Source organism: Sphaerodactylus townsendi, linkage group LG09 (genome assembly GCF_021028975.2).
Source record: "Sphaerodactylus townsendi isolate TG3544 linkage group LG09, MPM_Stown_v2.3, whole genome shotgun sequence".
Lineage (NCBI taxonomy): Eukaryota > Metazoa > Chordata > Lepidosauria > Squamata > Sphaerodactylidae > Sphaerodactylus > Sphaerodactylus townsendi.
The window spans coordinates 72,531,101-72,550,607 of NC_059433.1; the positions used below are offsets into that span (position 1 = coordinate 72,531,101).

At 46.6% G+C, this 19,507-nt stretch overlaps 1 protein-coding gene across 4 annotated transcripts in view; it reads left to right on the forward strand.

Annotated features, from left to right (window-relative positions):
• CYRIB (CYFIP related Rac1 interactor B) overlaps window positions 1–19,507 on the forward strand; it is a 106,884-nt gene that overhangs the window by 80,403 nt on the left and 6,974 nt on the right. For all 4 annotated transcript variants that reach the window (XM_048507865.1, XM_048507867.1, XM_048507864.1 and 1 more), the window contains 8 exons: window positions 5,686–5,768; window positions 6,597–6,718; window positions 9,685–9,790; window positions 11,050–11,186; window positions 12,510–12,587; window positions 12,701–12,817; window positions 13,782–13,861; window positions 15,021–15,147. In XM_048507865.1, coding sequence (XP_048363822.1) covers window positions 5,696–5,768; window positions 6,597–6,718; window positions 9,685–9,790; window positions 11,050–11,186; window positions 12,510–12,587; window positions 12,701–12,817; window positions 13,782–13,861; window positions 15,021–15,147 — 840 coding nt within the window. In that variant the 5' untranslated portion in view covers window positions 5,686–5,695. The remainder of the gene's footprint in view (window positions 1–5,685; window positions 5,769–6,596; window positions 6,719–9,684; window positions 9,791–11,049; window positions 11,187–12,509; window positions 12,588–12,700; window positions 12,818–13,781; window positions 13,862–15,020; window positions 15,148–19,507) is intronic.

A 19,507-nucleotide genomic window follows, 5' to 3' on the forward strand; every position in this document is an offset into this window, starting at 1 on the left:
CCAGCAGGAACTTCTGGCTGCTCAGTCTCTGCATCTACAGGCAGTGCCTGAGAATCTGGAACCAACACCGTCCCCTCTTCTCTATCTGAGTTTTCTTCCCAGGGGTTCCCTTTCAGACCAGGCTGAGCCCCAACAGTCAGGAGGTACCACTGCTGAAGGAACCCCTCTGGGGGACCCAGCCCAGGAGAGCCAAAGCACCCAGCCGGGGGACAGTCAAGGCTGTCTTCCATCTTGTCCCCCTGCGGCTGAATGAGCTTGAGCCAAAGTCTCAGAAGACCAAATACCAGCTTGTTCATCATAATCACTAGTCCTCCTTTAATAACCGGATGCCCGAACTCCACTTGGAAGGCCAAAATCACAATTGAAAAGCTGTCTCTCAATAAGTATTCATCGAAAAGCAGCCATAAAGTTGTTAATGCACATTGTTTTCCCTTGCTTCCACTTCGAAGGGGCACACTTGCTCCAACAACTGACCCCTGCCTATCATGCGTGCAGCTATTTAACTGTTTTGCAGGCCCTAGCTCAACAGCAGAGTTCACCAATAATGTGAGCATGGAGCGGATGTCTCAGCATGAGCCAGGGGTTGTCAAGATCTGTGTCCTGTTGGCTTTTCTTGTTGTGAAGAGATTCAAGGGCAAGATACCATCAGTGCGGATTTGAAAGTTACATGCCTGCAGCCAGACATCGCGCTAGATCAGGGGTCTGCAACCTGCGGCTCTCCAGATGTTCATGAACTACAATTCCCTTCAGCCCCTGTCAGCATGGCCATGCTGGCAGTGGCTGATGGGAATTGTAGTTCATGAACATCTGGAGAGCCACAGGTTGCAGACCCCTGCGCTAGATCGAGAGAAGTGGCCTATAAAAAACCTAGCAGCGGACCCTGCATTAATGGGACAACACTAGGAGGAGGAAGAGGAAGTAGTAGTAGTAGTTGTAGTACAGCAGAGAATGGGATCTCCGGCTTTTCAAATTATTATTTTTTCCCCTTGCACATAACTCAGCTGCTGATACAGAACCACTCGTTGCCAGCCTTGGAAGGCTGCTTGGCTTGTATCACTTTCGTAAAGCTGGACGCTTTGGTCTTGAAAGGAGGCATCTCGCAATTCGATTGGCTGCAGAGCGTGTGGTGTCATCTGTTGCTAAGAGCATCATCACCAGACTAACATTATCAGTGTTAAGCATCTCTCTGCCTGCAGCTCCCAGCTGTGCTCCGAGAAGATAAAAACATTCAGCCTGCTAAAGAGAGAGTGCCCCCCCCCACCCCCGTGCTGGGCACTTAGTCCCCCTTATTTCCACATGCAGACTGCCTTATTTGTTGCATATTCGTGGCCTGTGTCCTTTCCTTCTTGTGTAGCCCAGAGGCTTGGAATGTTGTGTTTTAAAAGAATTTTCTCGTTCCTTGGAGTAAAGTATACAAAGAAAGCAGACTTGCACATTTTTGGGGGTGGGGGGTGGGGATGCTGGCTGTTCCCCTGTTTTATTGTAGATGATGCAAAGCAAAAGCAGTGTCTTTTTTGCCCCTTTCAGTTGGAAAAGCAGTTGTCCAACTGCCCATTCTTTCACACTGCTTCATCATCCTTCCGATTGGCAAAGAGGTCTGTGTAGCGTGCATTTGGGCCCCGTTTGAACTTGCTAGATGCATTTTTAAAACGTCTATAAACTTGCTTTTCCCTGGTATAAGACCAAATTGGAACTTTCAAGGGGTTGCTTAAAGGTTTTAAAAATGAATACGCCTCTTTTAAAAAGTTCCCTTAATTGAGAAGGAATATGAAATAAAGGTTTTTTAAAAGCATTTCTCTAAAGTTTATTATTTGGAGCTGCTTGCGTGTGTCCAGTTCCTTTTTGTAGCTCCCCCAAATGAAAAATCACAGTCATTTTCCACCTTACCCACTTTAGGCAGTGCAGAATGGTTTCTCTGCAGTTTTGCTCCGCTGCCCGATAAATATTGTAAAGGGGGATGGGGGTTGCAACTTACTGGGTCAAGTATTACATTCAGTCGTTCTGGACAAAATAGCTGTTAATGTGTTCTTCCTCCCCTCAGGAAACTGTTTCTGGTAGTCGGTTTTACATTGTGCATCTCCCTTGCCTTTTCTCTGGATCGAGCTCAGCCTCCCCCCCTCCCTCCCCCAGATGTGTTGGGGATGTTTTCAGAAGGGCATTCGTGCCGATCTTGTTTTGAAAATATGTCTCGGCTTTCCGCCTGTCTGGTTCTGACATGACACTCAGCATCCGACGACCCCACAAGGCTGTTAGCGGGCCAGGTCACTGTAATGAAATGTGGCGTTTCCGTATGTCTTACTCTGAGAAAATTAGGTCAAGTTTGGAACTGTGTTTTTCGGCCAGCCCTTGCTGTTTTCCCACAACCCGAGCCACAGGGCGCGAGTGTGTGGCTCGCCGATACCTTAGAAGACGCTGGGCAGGATTGTGAGATGCGTGGCAAAGACAGTCTACGGAACACAATAATTCAAAACAAGCTGGCAAAAGGCATTTAAATTTTATTTTTTATAAAAGGTGCCGGAAGGCATCCTTAGAGTAATTGTATACTAGTGTGACCCTCTCCCTCCCCCCACGGCTGTAGCTATTCAGCCAGCAATTCATGCATCACATAACATCTGCATGAAGGGAGGAATGTAGAAATAGACAGAAATAAAAGATTAAAGTGGATAAGTTTGTTTTCAGCACACAGAGGAAAAAAATCAGCCCCCTTTTCATTATTTATTTAGATTTTTTAAAATTTGTTTGGATTTCATTTTGCCACTAGAAAAAAATTGTTTCTCAAATGCCGTCTGGGTAAAAATGGTTTAGTTTTTGGTCTGCGACATTAAAGTGTCTTTTGCCCTTTATTGACGAATAGTTGTCGACGGCTATTCCGCCTCATTAGAGACAGACAAATATATCTCCCCTTGTTGATCTCCCACTTGGTCTGGTGCCGGCCGCTTGTTTTGGCTAATTATATAATGGAATGCAATTTGAATATATTCCCTTTATGCAGTTGTCACATTTTGGCATCTGGTACAAACTGCAGTGTGTTTGTGACTTTAAAAAATGCAGACAGCTAAGCCCCACCAATATGTAAACCCTCCCCCACCCCCCCAAAAAGCTGAACATACATAGAAAAAAATACAACACGGTTGACTGTAGTTTTGTGAGCAGCTATACCAATGCAGATTCGGTCAGCTGCAATAACAACTGATGTGAATGGCAGCTTCTTTAAAGCAATCTGCTTTTTAAGATAATATACTCAGAGGTATATTGACAGTTGTAAATTGCCTTCCCTGTTCTGTGACAATCCTTGTTATCTGAATCCTTCATGATATAATACAGGCAAATTCTCTGAATTTACAATGTCGTTACTTGTTTCTTTCTAACGCTAAGTATGGATTTTCAAATTTCTGTTTGTTTGGTCAAACTATCTATATCCTGCCTTATCAAAACCACATGGGTATTCAAGATGACTTACAGCAAATAAGCCATGCGGCAAAATCTAGAATTACTAAAATGCAGTCAATAATATGCCGAGACCCTTGATTCCAGTTAGAGCCTGGTGTCATATGAAATTACAAGAGCACTAAGTTACTGCTGAAGCCTTCCAGCAGCTTGAGAAGAAATGGGTGGAATGAAATACCTCTGGACAGATGTGACTAGGATAGTGTGATGGGGGTGGGACCAACCCCCTTCTGGTGAATCCTTAGATGAAGATTTCATTATGTTTCCCAAAAATCCAATAATCTTTTTTTTTATTTTACCTGTAATTTTTGGGTAGAAAACTGTCCCAGAAATCAAATTTCTAAATAACTATGTAGTCAATGTTATTCATATTTATTGTGTATTGTTCCTGGATGATACAGAGAGGCAGAGAGAACTCTGCTGAAAACTCTGGAATCTGTCTCAGCTGGAGATGGAGATGTATCAGGGGAAATGGCACCTGGGGACAGCACCTGCCCCGGGTGCCCCCACCTCCGTCCATCCTCTGCGCTCAGATGGGCACCACAGCAGCCTGTCTGAGCCCCTCCCCCTGGCCTCCCTACAGTTTGCCTCCTGCCCTCCCCAGGTCCTGCCCTCCCCAGGAGGATTGGCACGGGGGTGGGGGGATTTTATGCCCCCTTGGTTGCGCCTGGGGTCATCTGATCCCCCCTGTCCCAGCTGTGGCTGGAGATGTGTGGTGTGTAGAGAGCATGACAGTTTGTTATCAGGCTTTCTGAGATGCGCAAATTTTCTGCTAAATCCCCAGGATAGCCGTGGCTAATTTGATTGGTGAAGCTCAGGATTTCATGGTCTCCCTGATAGCCCTGGGCCTGTCACAGGTAATAATAGCCACCCTCACGCACCGTGCAGGTGGTGGTCTTGTTCTAGTGTTCTGCTTTGGACAGGAAGCAGGTGAATTTGAAGGCGAGAGGATTGAAGATGGTCCTCTTGTCATGGCCAGATCACTGTCTGCTGGGGTTTCAACCTGCAAAGATACTAAGACTCAGCTGTGGTGGAGGATCAGTTAAGATGGGGGGGTGGGGGTCGGTTAAGATGATCTGCTGCCACAGCCTCATGGATCCAACTGGTTTTCAGATGGCATTCAGGCATTTTCCTGTTGATACGATTTATACTTCTATTGATGCCCCGGTTGATGTTTGGAAAGAGGAAATGACCTGGCAAATGGCGCTCCACTGGACACCTCCCTCCACTCAGATAAAGTGCTGTTCGATTGCTGTCCTCCAAAAAGTTCTCTGTCCGCCTAACTATCCTAGAGACCAGTCCACAGTCCTTTAGTTTACTGATCGGGACATCATGGGGAACCCTCTCAGAGGCTTTCCTGAAATCCAGGCAAACGGCATCCTCTCGATCCTGTAAGCTCATCACTCGATTAAGGAAGGTAACGAAATTGGTCTGGCAGGATCTGTTGCCGACAAATCGCTGCTGACTTCCCTGGATCACCAGGTTGTCCTTCAGAGATGCTTGCAGATTATCCCTTTAAGATCTGCTCCAGTATCTTTTCTGAGACAGAGGCCTGATTGACTGGCCTGTAGTCTCCTGGGTCATCCCTCCTCCCTTTTCTTGAAAATGGAGATAATGTTAGCCTTCCTCCAGGAATGAACCTCTCTACCCCAGAACCGAAGTTTTGGAATACCAGTTTGCTGAGCAGTGGGCAATGTTCGAATCTGGTAGAATAGCTTACACAGGCATGGTTAGAGAAGTGTGCACTGTGTGTCTTTCTTGGCAGCTGTCTGAAGGAGGTTCCATTATATGGGAGAACCATTTTCAATTTGCAGGAAGTTGGAGGTAATGCTTCACCTCTGAAGAGCACGGATGCCTAAAACTGTCTATACCCTGTCCCTCCGAAAGATAAAAATTAGAATTGTGAATTCATCCGCCCCCACTTCCTCCCCCTCCCCCTCCCCCCCACCCCAAACACCAAGACAGGCCCAGTGCCAGACTTCCCAAGCCCCCTCCAACGCTTCCCTGCCCCAAACACCAGGCTGGGCTCTGCGGGGCACAGTGGCCGTCAAGTCAAGCCCGGCACCAGCCCTCTCAACCCCCCTCCAGCCCTCCCCCCTCCCCAAACACCGAACTATTTTCTATTCTCTCTCTTCTGCCAAAGGACTACTGACCACACTTAGCTCTTTGGGTGAGAAAGGGTAAAGATAATGTGTTCTTTACTTTCTACATGTGGCTTTTCTCTCCTTGTTTCCACAGGTGTCTTAACATGGGGAACCTTCTTAAAGTTTTGACGTGCACAGACCTTGAGCAGGGACCAAACTTTTTCCTCGATTTTGAAAGTAAGAACTGGTATTTAAATTGCAGGCGTGTTTTCTCTCATCCAGCGGTAGGGTTACCGTTTCCATTCCTTGCTAGTGGCACAGCTCAACTTCACACAGTTGAATTGCAGTTTCAGGAGAGCCTTCATGGCAACTTCCGCCCTTTCGCAAGGGACCTTTGCTTGCTGCTGCTCCCTGACTTCGTGTGTAAACGGTTTCCAGGCAGACTCTTCGGAGAGTGGCACCAGCATCCCCTGTAAAGTGGGCCTCGAGACAGAACTACACAAAACAATTAACACCTGAACGAGCTGTCCGAAAGTTTTTTTAAAAGGTGCATACCCTCTCATTTCAGATGGGAGTGGGAAAGAGACGTTTACCCTTTATATCATTTTCCTGACTCGAAATGGTCCTGGGAAACTGCTATTTCAACCACTGGGGCAGATGTTCATGTCCTAATCAGAAATTCTTTAGTGACTCATATAACTCTGCAGAGACGTTTCAGGGAAAAAATAGGTTCCCCTTCCCCCATACCAGGAGTCTGCAGCCTGCAGCTCTTCAGTTGGCCATGCTGGCAGGGGCTGATGGGATTTGTAGTCCATGAACATCTGGAGAGCCACAGGTTGCAGACCCCTGCCCCATACCAAAGTCCTGAACCTTGAAAAACAATTTGGAAACTCATGCATGGAGGTATCTTGTGTAGTCTTCCTTCATTTGTTTTCAGCAATTGCAATATGCAAAGGTGCTGTCTGCAAATAACTTGTGTACACAAGCAGAAGGCCCCTTTCTACAGGTATGAGTTTACATGAGGTCACATGCCAAAATGACATGGTTTGTTTTTCTGTTGTTTAGATGCTCAGCCTACAGAATCAGAAAAAGAAATTTACAATCAGGTAAATGTAGTGTTAAAGGATGCAGAAGGAATCCTGGAAGACTTGCAGTCCTACGGAGGAGCTGGTCATGAAATACGAGAGGTAAAACATGATGAGAACGGGGGGCTGGGGGGTGTTTTTTAAAGCTAATTTTTGGATGATTCTGACCCATGTATCTCACTGATAAAATGGAACCTTGGTTATTGTTGCCGTCAGTTTTTGTCGTTTTTGGTTTTCGTCAATCCGTTCCCTGCAAATGTTGTCTCGGTTTTCGTTGTTTGGTTCAGTTTTCGTTGGCACGCGCGCGCGCTGTTTTCATGACGAAAACCAGCGACCTATGCATTTGCATGGCTTGCCAGCGGGCGCCTCGGTTTTCGTCGGTTTCTGTTTTCGCCAAGGTTTCCCGGACGGATTACCGGCGAAAACCGAGGTTCCACTGTATTTGTGATTTTCATACTGATCCATGAAAGTCAGCTTTTAGCCGCAGGCACCGTAGCTTTAATATAATGAATTAGATTTGCTATCCCAGGAGGGCAGGACATCCAGTCTAGTAACATCAAAAATAACCAAACATCATATTCAGCTTATGTTCCTTATCTAGCTTGTCCTCTCAGTAGCCCTGTGAAGAAAGTAATTGATTTTCTGTACAGTTAACATGTATACATCGTATCAATTACTTGTTTGTTGCCTGTTGTTGACACGGTCCTTCTCTGAGTTGCACTTTCTTAATATTCAGCTATCAATATAGGTCCCTAGATCCCACTTTTTCATGGAACATAGGGGTAATTTGGGAGAGGGTGGCAGGAAAAATTGGTCAGTAGTAGGACATGTGCCCAAACCTGTTTGTTTATCATCGATGGCCAAAGCAGCTTATAACATTTACCCAGAGGTGGGATCCAGCAGGTTCTCACAGGTTCCCAAGAATAGGTTACTAATTATTTGTGTGTGCTGAGAGGGGGTTACTAATTGGTGATTTTGCCACGTGATTTTTGCCTAAGTTACGCCCCTCCTCTCAGCAGTAGCGCGCAGAACTTGAAGCAGTCTAGCAGGAGGTGCACCGGCGTGCGTGGCAGCCTGTGCCTGCGTGCATTCATTTCCCGCCCAAGGACTGGCGCAGCAGCTGCGTCCTTGCCACAGCCCTGCCCAGGAATGCCCCACCCCTGGAATGCCCGGCCATGCCCCCGTCGTGCCCCGCCCAGCTCCATTGGCGCTACGCCACAGTTTGAATCCCACCACCGTGGGAACCTATTATTAAAATTTTTGGATCCCACCACTGCATTTACCCCTTCTCCATTTTGTCATCACAACAACCCTGTGAGGTGCATTAGGCTGAAATGGTGAGAGTGGCCCAAGGTCATCCTGCAAGCTTCCATGGCCTAGTGGGGAACTGGAACCCAGGACCTAGTCTGACACTCGAACCCAGGCCTTGGCAAGTTTTCTCTGGCTGTAGGATCCAGGCCAACTATTTAGGGGCCAGGCTCATAACTTTATTTTCTAATATTGCAAAACCCCACTTCTGATCACTTTGTGAGAACCAACAAGAGAATTTTATTTAAGCTATGACATGACAGACATGTTGTGGATAAATAAATGCTGGGGTAACCCTGCCTATCATCATAAACTAGTGATGGTGAACCTATGGCATGGGTGTCAGAGGTGGCACTCAGAGCCCTCTCTGTGGACACGCGCACACAGAGTTCGTCATGTGGGAGGGGGGTGGAAAATCACCCCCCCACACACACACATCTAGGCTGGCCTTGGCCACTGAGCACAACATGCGTGCACCGCGGTGAGCAGGGAGGACTCTGCTGGCAGGCCTGATGCCTGTGCTCTGGGTGGCTGCTGCCCGAGGGGGGGGGGGAGCGCAGAGGAAGCAGAGATGCTAGAGAGGCACAGAGCAGTGCGCGCGGGGACTTGCTGGAGGTTAGAGCAGGCTGGCCCCTGCTCAAGCGGGTGGGGCGGAGGAAGAGGGAGGCAACCGTTTTTTTCTAAACTAAAACCTCAATATTCAGGTTCAGTTGCCGGGTTGGCACTTTGCGATAAATAAGCGGGGTTTGGGTTTCAGTTTGGGCACTTGGTCTCAAAAAGGTTCGCCATCGCTGTCATAAAGTCTCTGCTGAAAATACTAGGCACCTCAATGAAATGGTTAAGTGTCATGGTGACCTGACACTTGGACTTTGTGGAGCGCTGCCGTATCCGCTGCACCACGCTGGCCGCCATGCAGAAGGTCCCAAGTTCAATTGTGTGCTGCCCTGAGCCAGGTGGATCGATGGTTTGAATCCTGATCAGAAATATCTACCTGTCTCTTCCACCGTGTTGATTAGCATAGCCAGCCCCCTTCCTCCACCCCCATTTTCTCTCCAATACTGTGATCCCCATTCTCCCCACAGGCATTGCTGAGGTGCACCAATGAGGTTTTGTTCAGTCAGGGCCTCTTCTAGTTACCCCTCTCTCTTCCTGACCTTCTCCAGGTTCACTATCCTAGCCAGAGAGCCTCAAAGGTTGAGCTGAAGACAAAAATCTATGATAAATGAATCGTATTTATTATGTTGTGTACACAAAAATGCCTGTTAAAAAACACAAGGCCTGAAGTACGAGTCGCACTTTGAAAAAACCACAATGCACCTTTTCACAAATCTCTAACTCTGCTAGTGGTGCAATCCTATAAGAGACCGTATGCCTTTTGGCCGATTTGGCCTTCTACTGTAGTCATACATACGAACGCAATTATTAAAGATGACACAACTGGAAATACATCTTACAGGTATTTTTTATCTGACCCTTGCATTCTGTGTGGCCTGGCGTTGCCTATTCACACAAACCATGGGTCTTCCACCATTGAAATGGGCTCACAATGAACCTTGTATCCAATCACCAGTGTTTCTGGATCTCTGTAACATCAGACAGTGATAAATCAAAACGGGCCACTGCCCTGGCCTTCAGAGACCCGCCAACAGAGTCTCCCTTTTTGTCCTTACGGTTGTTGCCCTCCCACGCTAGCTGTGTCTGGAACCAAGGCCGCATCCCGTGTTTTAAAGCAACATCCTTGCGTGTGTTCCGTCTTGCAGGCAATACAGCATCCCAGCGATGAGAGGCTGCAGGAGAAAGCGTGGGGCGCAGTTGTTCCTCTCGTGGGCAAACTAAAGAAATTCTATGAATTTTCTCAAAGATTAGGTATGTGTCAAGAGTAGCCAGTGAGTCGAGCTTCTCCAGAATATCACAGGGAGGGTGAGGTGGTCGGTGGCCGGGCATCCCAAGCTGGGAAATAATTTTTAGTATGGTAGAGCTGGGTGAAATTAGTGCTTGTCTCACAAAGCCGTATCCCCTATGCGGAAACGTTGCCATTTGCTGTTCTGTCCGTAATTTCCAATCCTTTCCTGATCTCGTTGACAATATTGCCTGTATTTTGAGGAAGGTTATTTTCTTCAGCAAACCATTTGCATCTGAAATTATTATATCCAATACATACTGGTCTCTTGGGGGTTTTTTGTAGCCATTTAATGCACCAGTGCCTTATGGATCTCATCAGATCTCAAAAGATAAACAGGGTCGGACCTCACTAGTATTTGGTTTGGGGGCCTCCAAGGAATACCAAGGTCATGACGCCGAGGCAGGCAACGGCAAACCACCTCTGAATGCCTCTTGCCTTGAAAACCCTACATCAGTGACGGCGAACCTATGGCGCCCCAGATGTTCATGGACTACAATTCCCATCAGCCCCTGCCATCATGATGGGTATTGTAGTCCATGAACATCTGGAGTGCTACAGGTTCACCACCATGGCCCTACAGGGTTACCCCAAGTCAGCTGTGACTTGATAACAAAAAATAAAAATTCACCAGGACATTTTTTTTTGAGAAATCTTTAATGGCATATATATAAATTATACAATGGAAATTAAAATTGGCTGGTAAACAAATTAAAATAAACAAGCATCAGGAGAGCTGGAATATTAAGCCACTGAATTGGGTTTGAGTCTTCTAAGCATTTGGGAACGTTCAGTGATGACAACACACAAAAATCCGGCAGTTTGTTCGATGGTAACAGTTGAGTTGCTGTCTAGCAAGAACAAAGTTTTGACAGCATCTGTAGTGTTGCCTAGATCAGCTAAGAGAGGGTTAAGTAGTCTTTCCCGCTCTATAGCATATAAAGGGCAGTATAATAGAACATGATGGACGGTTTCTTCAAGACCAGGATTGCAGGTGCAAGATCTATCAGGGGATGGAAGATGGTGCTCTCTGTTGTATCGTCTGGTAGAAGGAAGAACATTGCATCTGGCTAAGGTGACAGCGTGTCTTAGAGTGGGCTCATATAGGAGATGTGGATAGTTAGCAGGAGCGGGTAAACGAGGCAAAATATGCAGATGGACACCAGGACATTTGATGTGTTAATGCCGCTCTGTGTGCATTCTTGCTTTTCTGTGTTGCCTGCAGAAGCCGCGCTACGGGGTCTTCTGGGGGCCTTGACAAGCACCCCGTATTCTCCCACGCAGCATCTGGAGCGAGAGCAGGCTCTCGCCAAGCAGTTTGCAGAAATCCTTCATTTCACACTCCGGTTTGATGAGCTGAAGGTAAGCGCGGGAACGTCTGTCGCTTTTGTTTGTGGCCCCGTCTTTCTTGCTGAGCCTTGAGTGGATCGCACGATCGGAACGGTGCAGTCGGGCCGGGTCAGACGTCTGGCAAACAAGGCAGCAGGACTGGAATGACCGACACGAAAGAAAAAAAGGGGATCAGGTGGGATCATCCAAACAGTGCAGAGAATCAAATTTAAAAAGCAGAAATCAGTGCAGTAACTGTGGGATAAAACGCACGATAAATACGTGATAATCCTGCTCCTTTTCCAAATAAATGTCCTCCTGAATCACCAACACCTGAATCTGCATTTTCCTGAACTGAAATATCCCATAAGCAACAGTATGTACGAATCAACTTCATTCGTTATATGTTGCAAGCTTGTATTTTGATGCGATTTAGATGTGATTTTATACTGTTTATGCCAAATAAAGGCTAAATGAATGAATTTTCCTGAACCAGACTCATCAGTCCAAAAAGGGCCCATTCTGCACAGCACAAATAAGATGTCCTGAGGATGGGGAAAAAGGCATCTTGAGGAGGAACTCCACCCCCCCCCACCCCCCCCACCCCCAAAAAAGACATTCTCAGGATGCCTTATTTCAGCTCCAGGCATATTTTTTTGAAGTTGCTAAACTGTGGACTTTTTTCCTGAAGTCATCTGCAAGTCGTCATCTGCTTGCTATGCAGAGCTCAGGAGCTGAGGAGATGTCTTATTTTTCCCATCTGACTGTTAAAGCTCTCTCGTCAGTTTCCTCCACTGATTGCACTGAACTTTTTACAGTGCTGCAGTGTTTCTCCGTGCCTGCACCCGTTTGCTAGACTTCTGCTCTGCAGGCTCCACTGGTGGGCACCTTTTCAGCTCAGAAAGTACATTCAGAACTTCCTGCAACAATATTATTCTATCTTTAAAGGGACGGAAAAATTAACACACAAACCATGCAGGGCTACATATGTTAACCACTGCCTCCCCCCTGGCCTCAGTGCAATTAGAGACCCATGCAGTTTTAATGGATGTTTAATGGAAGATGAACAGAGATCCAGCTGTACAAAGCTTGGCCCACCTTAGCACTATATAAGTCCAGACTCTTCCTCTCCCAGTACAACCCTTTGACATGTGTTGTTTGCGCCTCACTCTTGATTTCAAGTTTGTCTGAATCATCAAAAATAGGGTTTGTTGATATGAACTTCTTTTGAAAGGCACAAATAATGCTTAATTTTCCCCACCATTTAAGACCTGTGGGATAGTTGACTCTCAGGATATCTATATGGAAGTCATGCATTGATTAGAACATACTCACCTTCCTACTTTCCATTCCTAGATGACAAATCCTGCGATACAGAATGATTTCAGTTATTACAGAAGAACCTTGAGTCGTATGAGAATCAATAACGTTCCAGTAGGTACCTCCTTGTTCAAGTGAAGAGAATATTTTTTTGTCACCCTTTCCTGGCTCTTCTGTTTGTTCAGAACCAGTGAAGATTGTGGGTCCTTTTGTCTTTATTTTGGTAGGCAGAAGGAGAAAACGAAGTAAACAACGAGTTGGCCAACAGAATGTCTTTATTTTACGCGGAAGCAACGCCGATGCTGAAAACCTTAAGCGATGCCACGACAAAATTTGTTTCAGAGGTAGGTGCGTGAACAGTCTCCTAGGGATGACTTTTTTCCTGAAGCGGCAAGTTCATTTTGCAAAGAGAACGCACTTCCCGCTATGGAGTCTCCGGAGACGTTTATGTGTGTTTTATGACCAACTTTCTGTGAAGTAGGCCAGTCAAAACTGGGACATGTTGCAAAATGCGGAGCTCCCGAGATTATTGTGATAGCGCTTGAGCAACCCTGTCGAGTGTTCATAACCTTTCAGATCGCTATAATTTAGGGAACTGGTGCAGTTCATATTCCATGTAAAAGTTTCCTGGTTCAGCCTTTCCTTAAAAGATTTCAGCAGATTTTGAGAAAGGCCAGGTAGATCACTCACTAGATCCAGCAGGATCTTCGGACCCTTTTTTGCCAAGACCCCCAAAGAGCCATTGTCAATCATATGAGGAGAACCTTATAGACCAGTGATGGCGAACCTTTGGCACTCCAGAGGTTATGGACTACAATTCCCATCAGCCCCTGCCAGCATGGCCAATAGGCAGGGGCTGATGGGAATTGTAGTCCATAACATCTGGAGTGCCGAAGGTTCGCCACCACGGTTATAGACCATATTGAGCTGAATGAGCCAGTGTTGTTTATAGCCCACTCTTTTCCCTTGGACTCCAGGCAGGTTACACAGAGCGAGTCAATACAATTAATCGGACGGGACATTCAGTAAACAATAAAATGGGATTAGGATCATAGGTTAGTGATTAACTGCAGCGAGGATGGGAATACATCATTTCATAGCCAGCACGACCAAGGCTGCAAGAATCATTTCAGTTGATGATGTTCGAAGCCGTGTGTATATCCCATAGGTCAACTTAGCCTATTTCTCATCCTCGATTCCCGGCTGACAGAGTGGAAGTAATAATAACCTGTCTCGCTCTTAGGACAAGCCAGAAAAACGCTGTGCGATCCTCTGCCCTCCAGTAACCTTTCCCCCTTGCATTTACAGAACAAAAATCTACCCATCGAAAACACCACAGACTGCTTAAGCACCATGGCCAGCGTTTGCCGAGTCATGCTGGAAACCCCGTAAGTAGAAAGGCTGCTTCAGGTGTCCCTTTCTGTCTTGAGGGCCAGCGTGGTGTCGTGGTTAAGAGCAGGTGGATTCTAATCTGGAGAACCAGGTTTGATTCCCCACTCCTCCACCTGAGTGGCAGAGGCTCACCTGGTGAACCTGTGTTTCGGCACTCCTGCATTGGGCTAGTCACAGTTCTTTGGAACTGTCTCAGCCCCACCTGCCTCACAAGGTGCCTGTTGTGGAAAGAGGAAGGGGAAGGAGCTTGTCAGCCACAAGTCTCCTTACAGGAGAGAAAGGTGGGGTATAAATCCAAACTCCTCCTCCTCCTTATACTGTAAACTCTTGTTGGTCTCTGAAGTCCTTTTGGACTTGAAACTTCCTTTCCCGCTTCAGACCAACCTGGCTACCCATCTGCGCTACTTAGATGTGACAAACAGAACCACGTTACGATAGTGGAGCTCTCTTTAAAATCCTACATTTGTAAAACAACCCCACGTACTAGTTCAGAGGCGTCCTGGATATGTCTAATTAAGCTGAGCACACTTCACGTTGCTGGACCTCGTGGGAATGTTGTTTAATATTTTAAGAGGGGGATTTATCAGCAGACCTCTCCGTAGTTTTGTAAATGGGTTTGAGCTCATGCATAATTCAGGAAAACGGGAGAACGGTACATATTTGTCCGGAGCTCAAGAACTGCTTTGCTGCAGCCTCTTCTTGCGCTGGCCGTTCTCCTCTTCATTTTACAGCAGGGCCGAAGCCAAAGACTGTGGGCCCGTCAGGACTGCAGCAACCTCTCCTGCGTGCTTGGGCCAGAACTGAACCCAGTGAAGTTTGTGGCTCAAGAAACATGCAACCGTGAACCTGCTCCTAACCCGTTCTTGTGCAGTTAATTATCCTGTCGCAAGTTGCTGCGTCCCGCTGTGCAACTCTGGAAGGAGACATTTCCAAGCATCAGCCCTTGTGACCCAAGATTGTGGAGGGGAAGGGGGGGGAGGTTTGGCTTATATTTGTGTCTCTTACAGAGGAAGAAGCCTCTTTCTGGGAAAGCTGTTGTCTTGGGGAAGCAGGATCCACTGGAATCTGTGAATGCGTTGTTCCTAGAAGCTTGCTTGGGAGTTCCGCTCAGTAACCAGGTTTTCGTGTTTTTTTTGCACACATGCAAATTTGCAGGGAATACAGAAGCCGCTTCACAAACGAAGAGACGGTCTCGTTTTGTCTGAGGGTAATGGTTGGCGTCATCATTCTCTACGACCACGTGCACCCAGTAGGCGCTTTTGCGAAAACTTCGAAAATTGATGTGAGTCTCAAGAACGGGGGAAACGAAACACGGGACGGTGCTACAATGAGACACTTAATGAATTGTGTGAATAAAACATCCTCCTAGAATGTCAGCTACACTCTGCATTACGTAGTCACTACATAATCCCGATTATTAAAGCTAAAACAAATTTGCCTTCGGCTTATGTAGTGAAGTATTTACTTAGTGATGCATCTTCTGAGATAACCGTTAGGGTCGCTACATATCTAGTGGAAGTAATATCTCAAAGACGGTACTAAAATGTGTCCCTCGATGTATCAAATCATCTACATTACATTAATGTAATGTCTGAGGCTCAAGTCATTGTAATAAGAACATAAGAACATAAGAACTAGCCTGCTGGATCAGACCAGAGTCCATCTAGTCCAGCATTCTGCTACTCGCAGTGGCCCACCAGGTGCCTTTGGGAGCTCACATGCAGGATGTGAAAGCAATGGCCTTCTGCTGCTGCTGCTCCTGAGCACCTGGTCTGCTAAGGCATTAGCAATCTGAGATCAAGGAGGATCAAGATTGGTAGCCATAGATTGACTTCTCCTCCATAAATCTGTCCAAGCCCTTTTTAAAGCTATCCAGGTTAGTGGCCATCACCACCTCCTGTGGCAGCATATTCCAAACACCAATCACACGTTGCGTGAAGAAGTGTTTCCTTTTATTAGTCCTAATTCTTCCCCCAGCATTTTCAATGGATGCCCCTGGTTCTAGTATTGTGAGAAAGAGAGAAAACATTCTCTCTGTCAACATTTTCTACCCCATGCATAATTTTATAGACTTCAATCATATCCCCCCTCAGACGTCTCCTCTCCAAACGAAAGAGTCCCAAACGCTGCAGCCTCTCCTCATAAGGAAGGTGCTCCAATCCTTCAATCATCCTCGTTGCCCTTCTCTGCACTTTTTCTATCTCTTCGATATCCTTTTTTGAGATGTGGCGACCAGAACTGAACACAGTACTCCAAGTGCGGTCGCACCACGGCTTTATATAAGGGCATGACAATCTTTGCAGTTTTATTCTCAATTCCTTTCCTAATTATCCCCAGCATAGAGTTTGCCTTTTTTCACCGCTGCCATGCATTGAGTTGACATTCCCATGGAACTATCAACTAAGACGCCCAAATCCCTTTCCTGGTCTGTGACTGATAGCACTGACCCCTGTAGCGTGTATGTGAAGTTTGGATTTTTTGCCCCTATGTGCATCACTTTACATTTCGCTACATTGAACTGCATTTGCCATTTCTTAGCCCACTCACCTAATTTATCAAGGTCCGGTTGGAGGTGTTTGCAATCCTTTGTGGTTCTCACCACACTACATAATTTGGTATCATCTGCAAACTTGGCCACCACACTACCCACCCCTACTTCCAGGTCATTTATGAATAAGTTAAAGAGCACTGGTCCCAAAACGGATCCTTGGGGGACACCACTCCCTACATCTCTCCATTGTGAGAACTTCCCATTTACACCCACTCTTTGTTTCCTGTTCCTCAACCAGTTTTTAATCCATAGGAGGACTTCCCCTCTTATTCCTTCATTGCTGAGTTTTCTCAACAGTCTCTGGTGAGGAACTTTGTCAAAAGCCTTTTGGAAATCCAAGTAGACAATGTCCACCGGTTCCCCTTATCCACATGTCTGTTTACACCCTCAAAGAACTCCTAGTAAGTTTGTAAGACAGGACTTGCCTCTACAAAAGCCATGCTGACTCTTCCTCAGCAGATCTTGCTTTTCTACATGTTTAATAATTTTATCTTTAATGATAGATTCTACTAATTTACCAGGAACAGATGTCAAACTGACTGGCCTGTAATTCCTCGGGTCCCCCTAGACCCTTTCTTTAAAGATTGGTGTGACATTGGCCATCTTCCAGTCTTCAGGGATGGAGCCTGATTTCAGGGATAAGTTGCATATTAATGTGAGAACATCAGCAATTTCATGCTTGAGCTCTTTAAGAACTCTTGGATGAATGCAATCTGGGCCAGGGGATTTGGTAGCATTTAGTTTATCAATGGCTGCCAGAACTTCTTCCTTGTCTACCACTAACTTCGCTAGTCCCTCGGATTCACCTCCTAAGAAGCTTGGTTCAGGTGCAGGAATTTTCCTCACCTCCTCTTGGGTGAAGACAGATGCAAAGAATTCATTCAGCTTCTCTGCAATCTCCCTGTCACCTTTTAGCACACCTTTTGTTCCTTCATCGCCTAACGGACCTACCGCTTCCCTAGCTGGCTTCCTGCTTTTGATGTACTTGAAGAACTGTTTGTTGCTAGTCTTGATGTTCGCAGCCATGCGTTCCTCCTAAGCTTTTTTTCCTCACCTTACAGCTAACTTGCTTCTCTTTTGCCACCATTTGTGTTCTCTCTGGTATTCTTCATCAGTTAAGTTGGACTTCCATTTTCTAAAAGACATCTTTTTTTTCCTAATAATTACCTCAACCTCCCTTGTTAACCATGGTGGCTTTCTTTTGGACTGGGCGCTGCCTTTCCTAACCTCCGGAACACATTCCAGCTGAGCTTTTAAGACTGTGTTTTTAAATAACCTCCAAGCACCTTGGACATTTTTGACTCTCTTGATTTTCCCTTTCAGCTTCCTGCGCACTATCCCCTCATCTTTGAGAAATTTCCCTTTCTGAAGGCAAATGTAACTACATTAGTAGTTGTCACTTGTTCGCATGCAGAGATACTGAATCTGACAGCATTGTGGTCGCTGTTCCCTATCGGCTCAACAACACTGACTTCCCGCACCAGGTCCTGGGTCCCACATAGAATTAGATCTAGGATCACATCTCCCCTGGTTGGTTCTACAACCATCTGCTCTAAGCCACAGTCATTTAGCATATCCAGGAATGTTCTCTCCTTACTATGACCTGAACATGCATTTTTCCAGTTTATGTGGGGATAGTTAAAATCGCCCATTACCACGACATTTTTGCTTTTGTTGGCCTCTCTAATTTCTTTTTTCCATCTCAGAATCCTCTTGTGCACTTTGGTCAGGGGGACGATAATATATTCCTAATGTTAAACTTTGCTTCACCCCTGGTATTGATATCCACAGTGCTTCTGTAGAGGAATCAGCTCCCCCTGCATTGTCTATTTTATGTGACACTATGCTCTCTTTGATGTAGAGGGCCACCCCACCCCCAATACGCCCTGTCCTATCCTTCCTGTAGAGCCTGTAACCTGGGATAACAGCATCCCACTGGTTCTCCTCATTCCACCATGTCTCCGTGATGCCCACTATATCAATGTCCTCCTTCAAAACTCTGTACTCCAGCTCTCCCAGTTTCGGTTGAGATGCTTCTACTATTAGCATAGAGACACTTGTATACTCTGTCTCTGTCCTTAACCTGGGATTTATGTGTTTTGCCCTCTAGCCTTTTGTAGACACTATCACTTATCACATTGCTATGCTCCTCGCTTGTATGTGGTTGATTTAGAAAAACCTCTCTCTGTGTCTGCATCCCCATGGACTCTGTATCCGAACCGAAGTCACCTCAGCTCCTGTTGGCTTTCCCCAAGGATCAGTTTAAAAGCTGTTCTGCCACCTTTTTAACGTTGGCATGGCCAGCAGCCTGGTTCCTCTTTGGTTAAGATGAAGCCCGTCCCTTTTGTACAGGCCTGCCTTATCCCAAAAGGTTCCCCAGTTCCTGACAAAGCTGAAACCCTCTGCCTTACACCACCTTCTCATCCACGCATTGAGACCCTGTATCTCCGCTTGCCTAGCTCGCCCTGTGCGTGGAACAGGTAGCATTTCGGAGAATGCCACCTTGGGGGTCCTGGACTTCAACCTGTTTCCTAGCAGCCTAAATTTCGCTGCCAAACCCTCCCGGCTACATTTCCCAATGTCATTGGTACCAATGTGGACCACACCTGCTGACTCCACCCCAGCACTGTCTACCATCCTATCTAGACGAATCGTGACATCCGCAACCTTCGCACCAGGCAGGCAAGTCACCATGCGGTCATCACGCCTGTCACAAACCCAACTCTCTATATTCCTAATGATCGAATCACCCACTACAAGTAGCCCCCCACCTCCCTGAGGGGTCTCGCCAGTGCGAGAGGATATCTGACCACCAGCTAAGGAAGGGGTCCCATCTAAGGGAGCATCTTCCACCACCTCAGACTGGCACCCTCCGTCACCCAGACTCTCATTCTCCATGACATCTGAAGAGATGTCACCTTGGGAGTGGGACCTGGCTGCTAGGTCCCCGAAAGCCTCGTTTGTTGCCCTCTCTGCCTCTCTCAGCTTCTCCAGGTCTGCCACCTTGGCTTCAAGAGAACGCACATGTTCCTTGAGTGCCAGGAACTCATTGCAGCGAGGGCACACCCACGACTTCTGCCCTAGTGGCAGA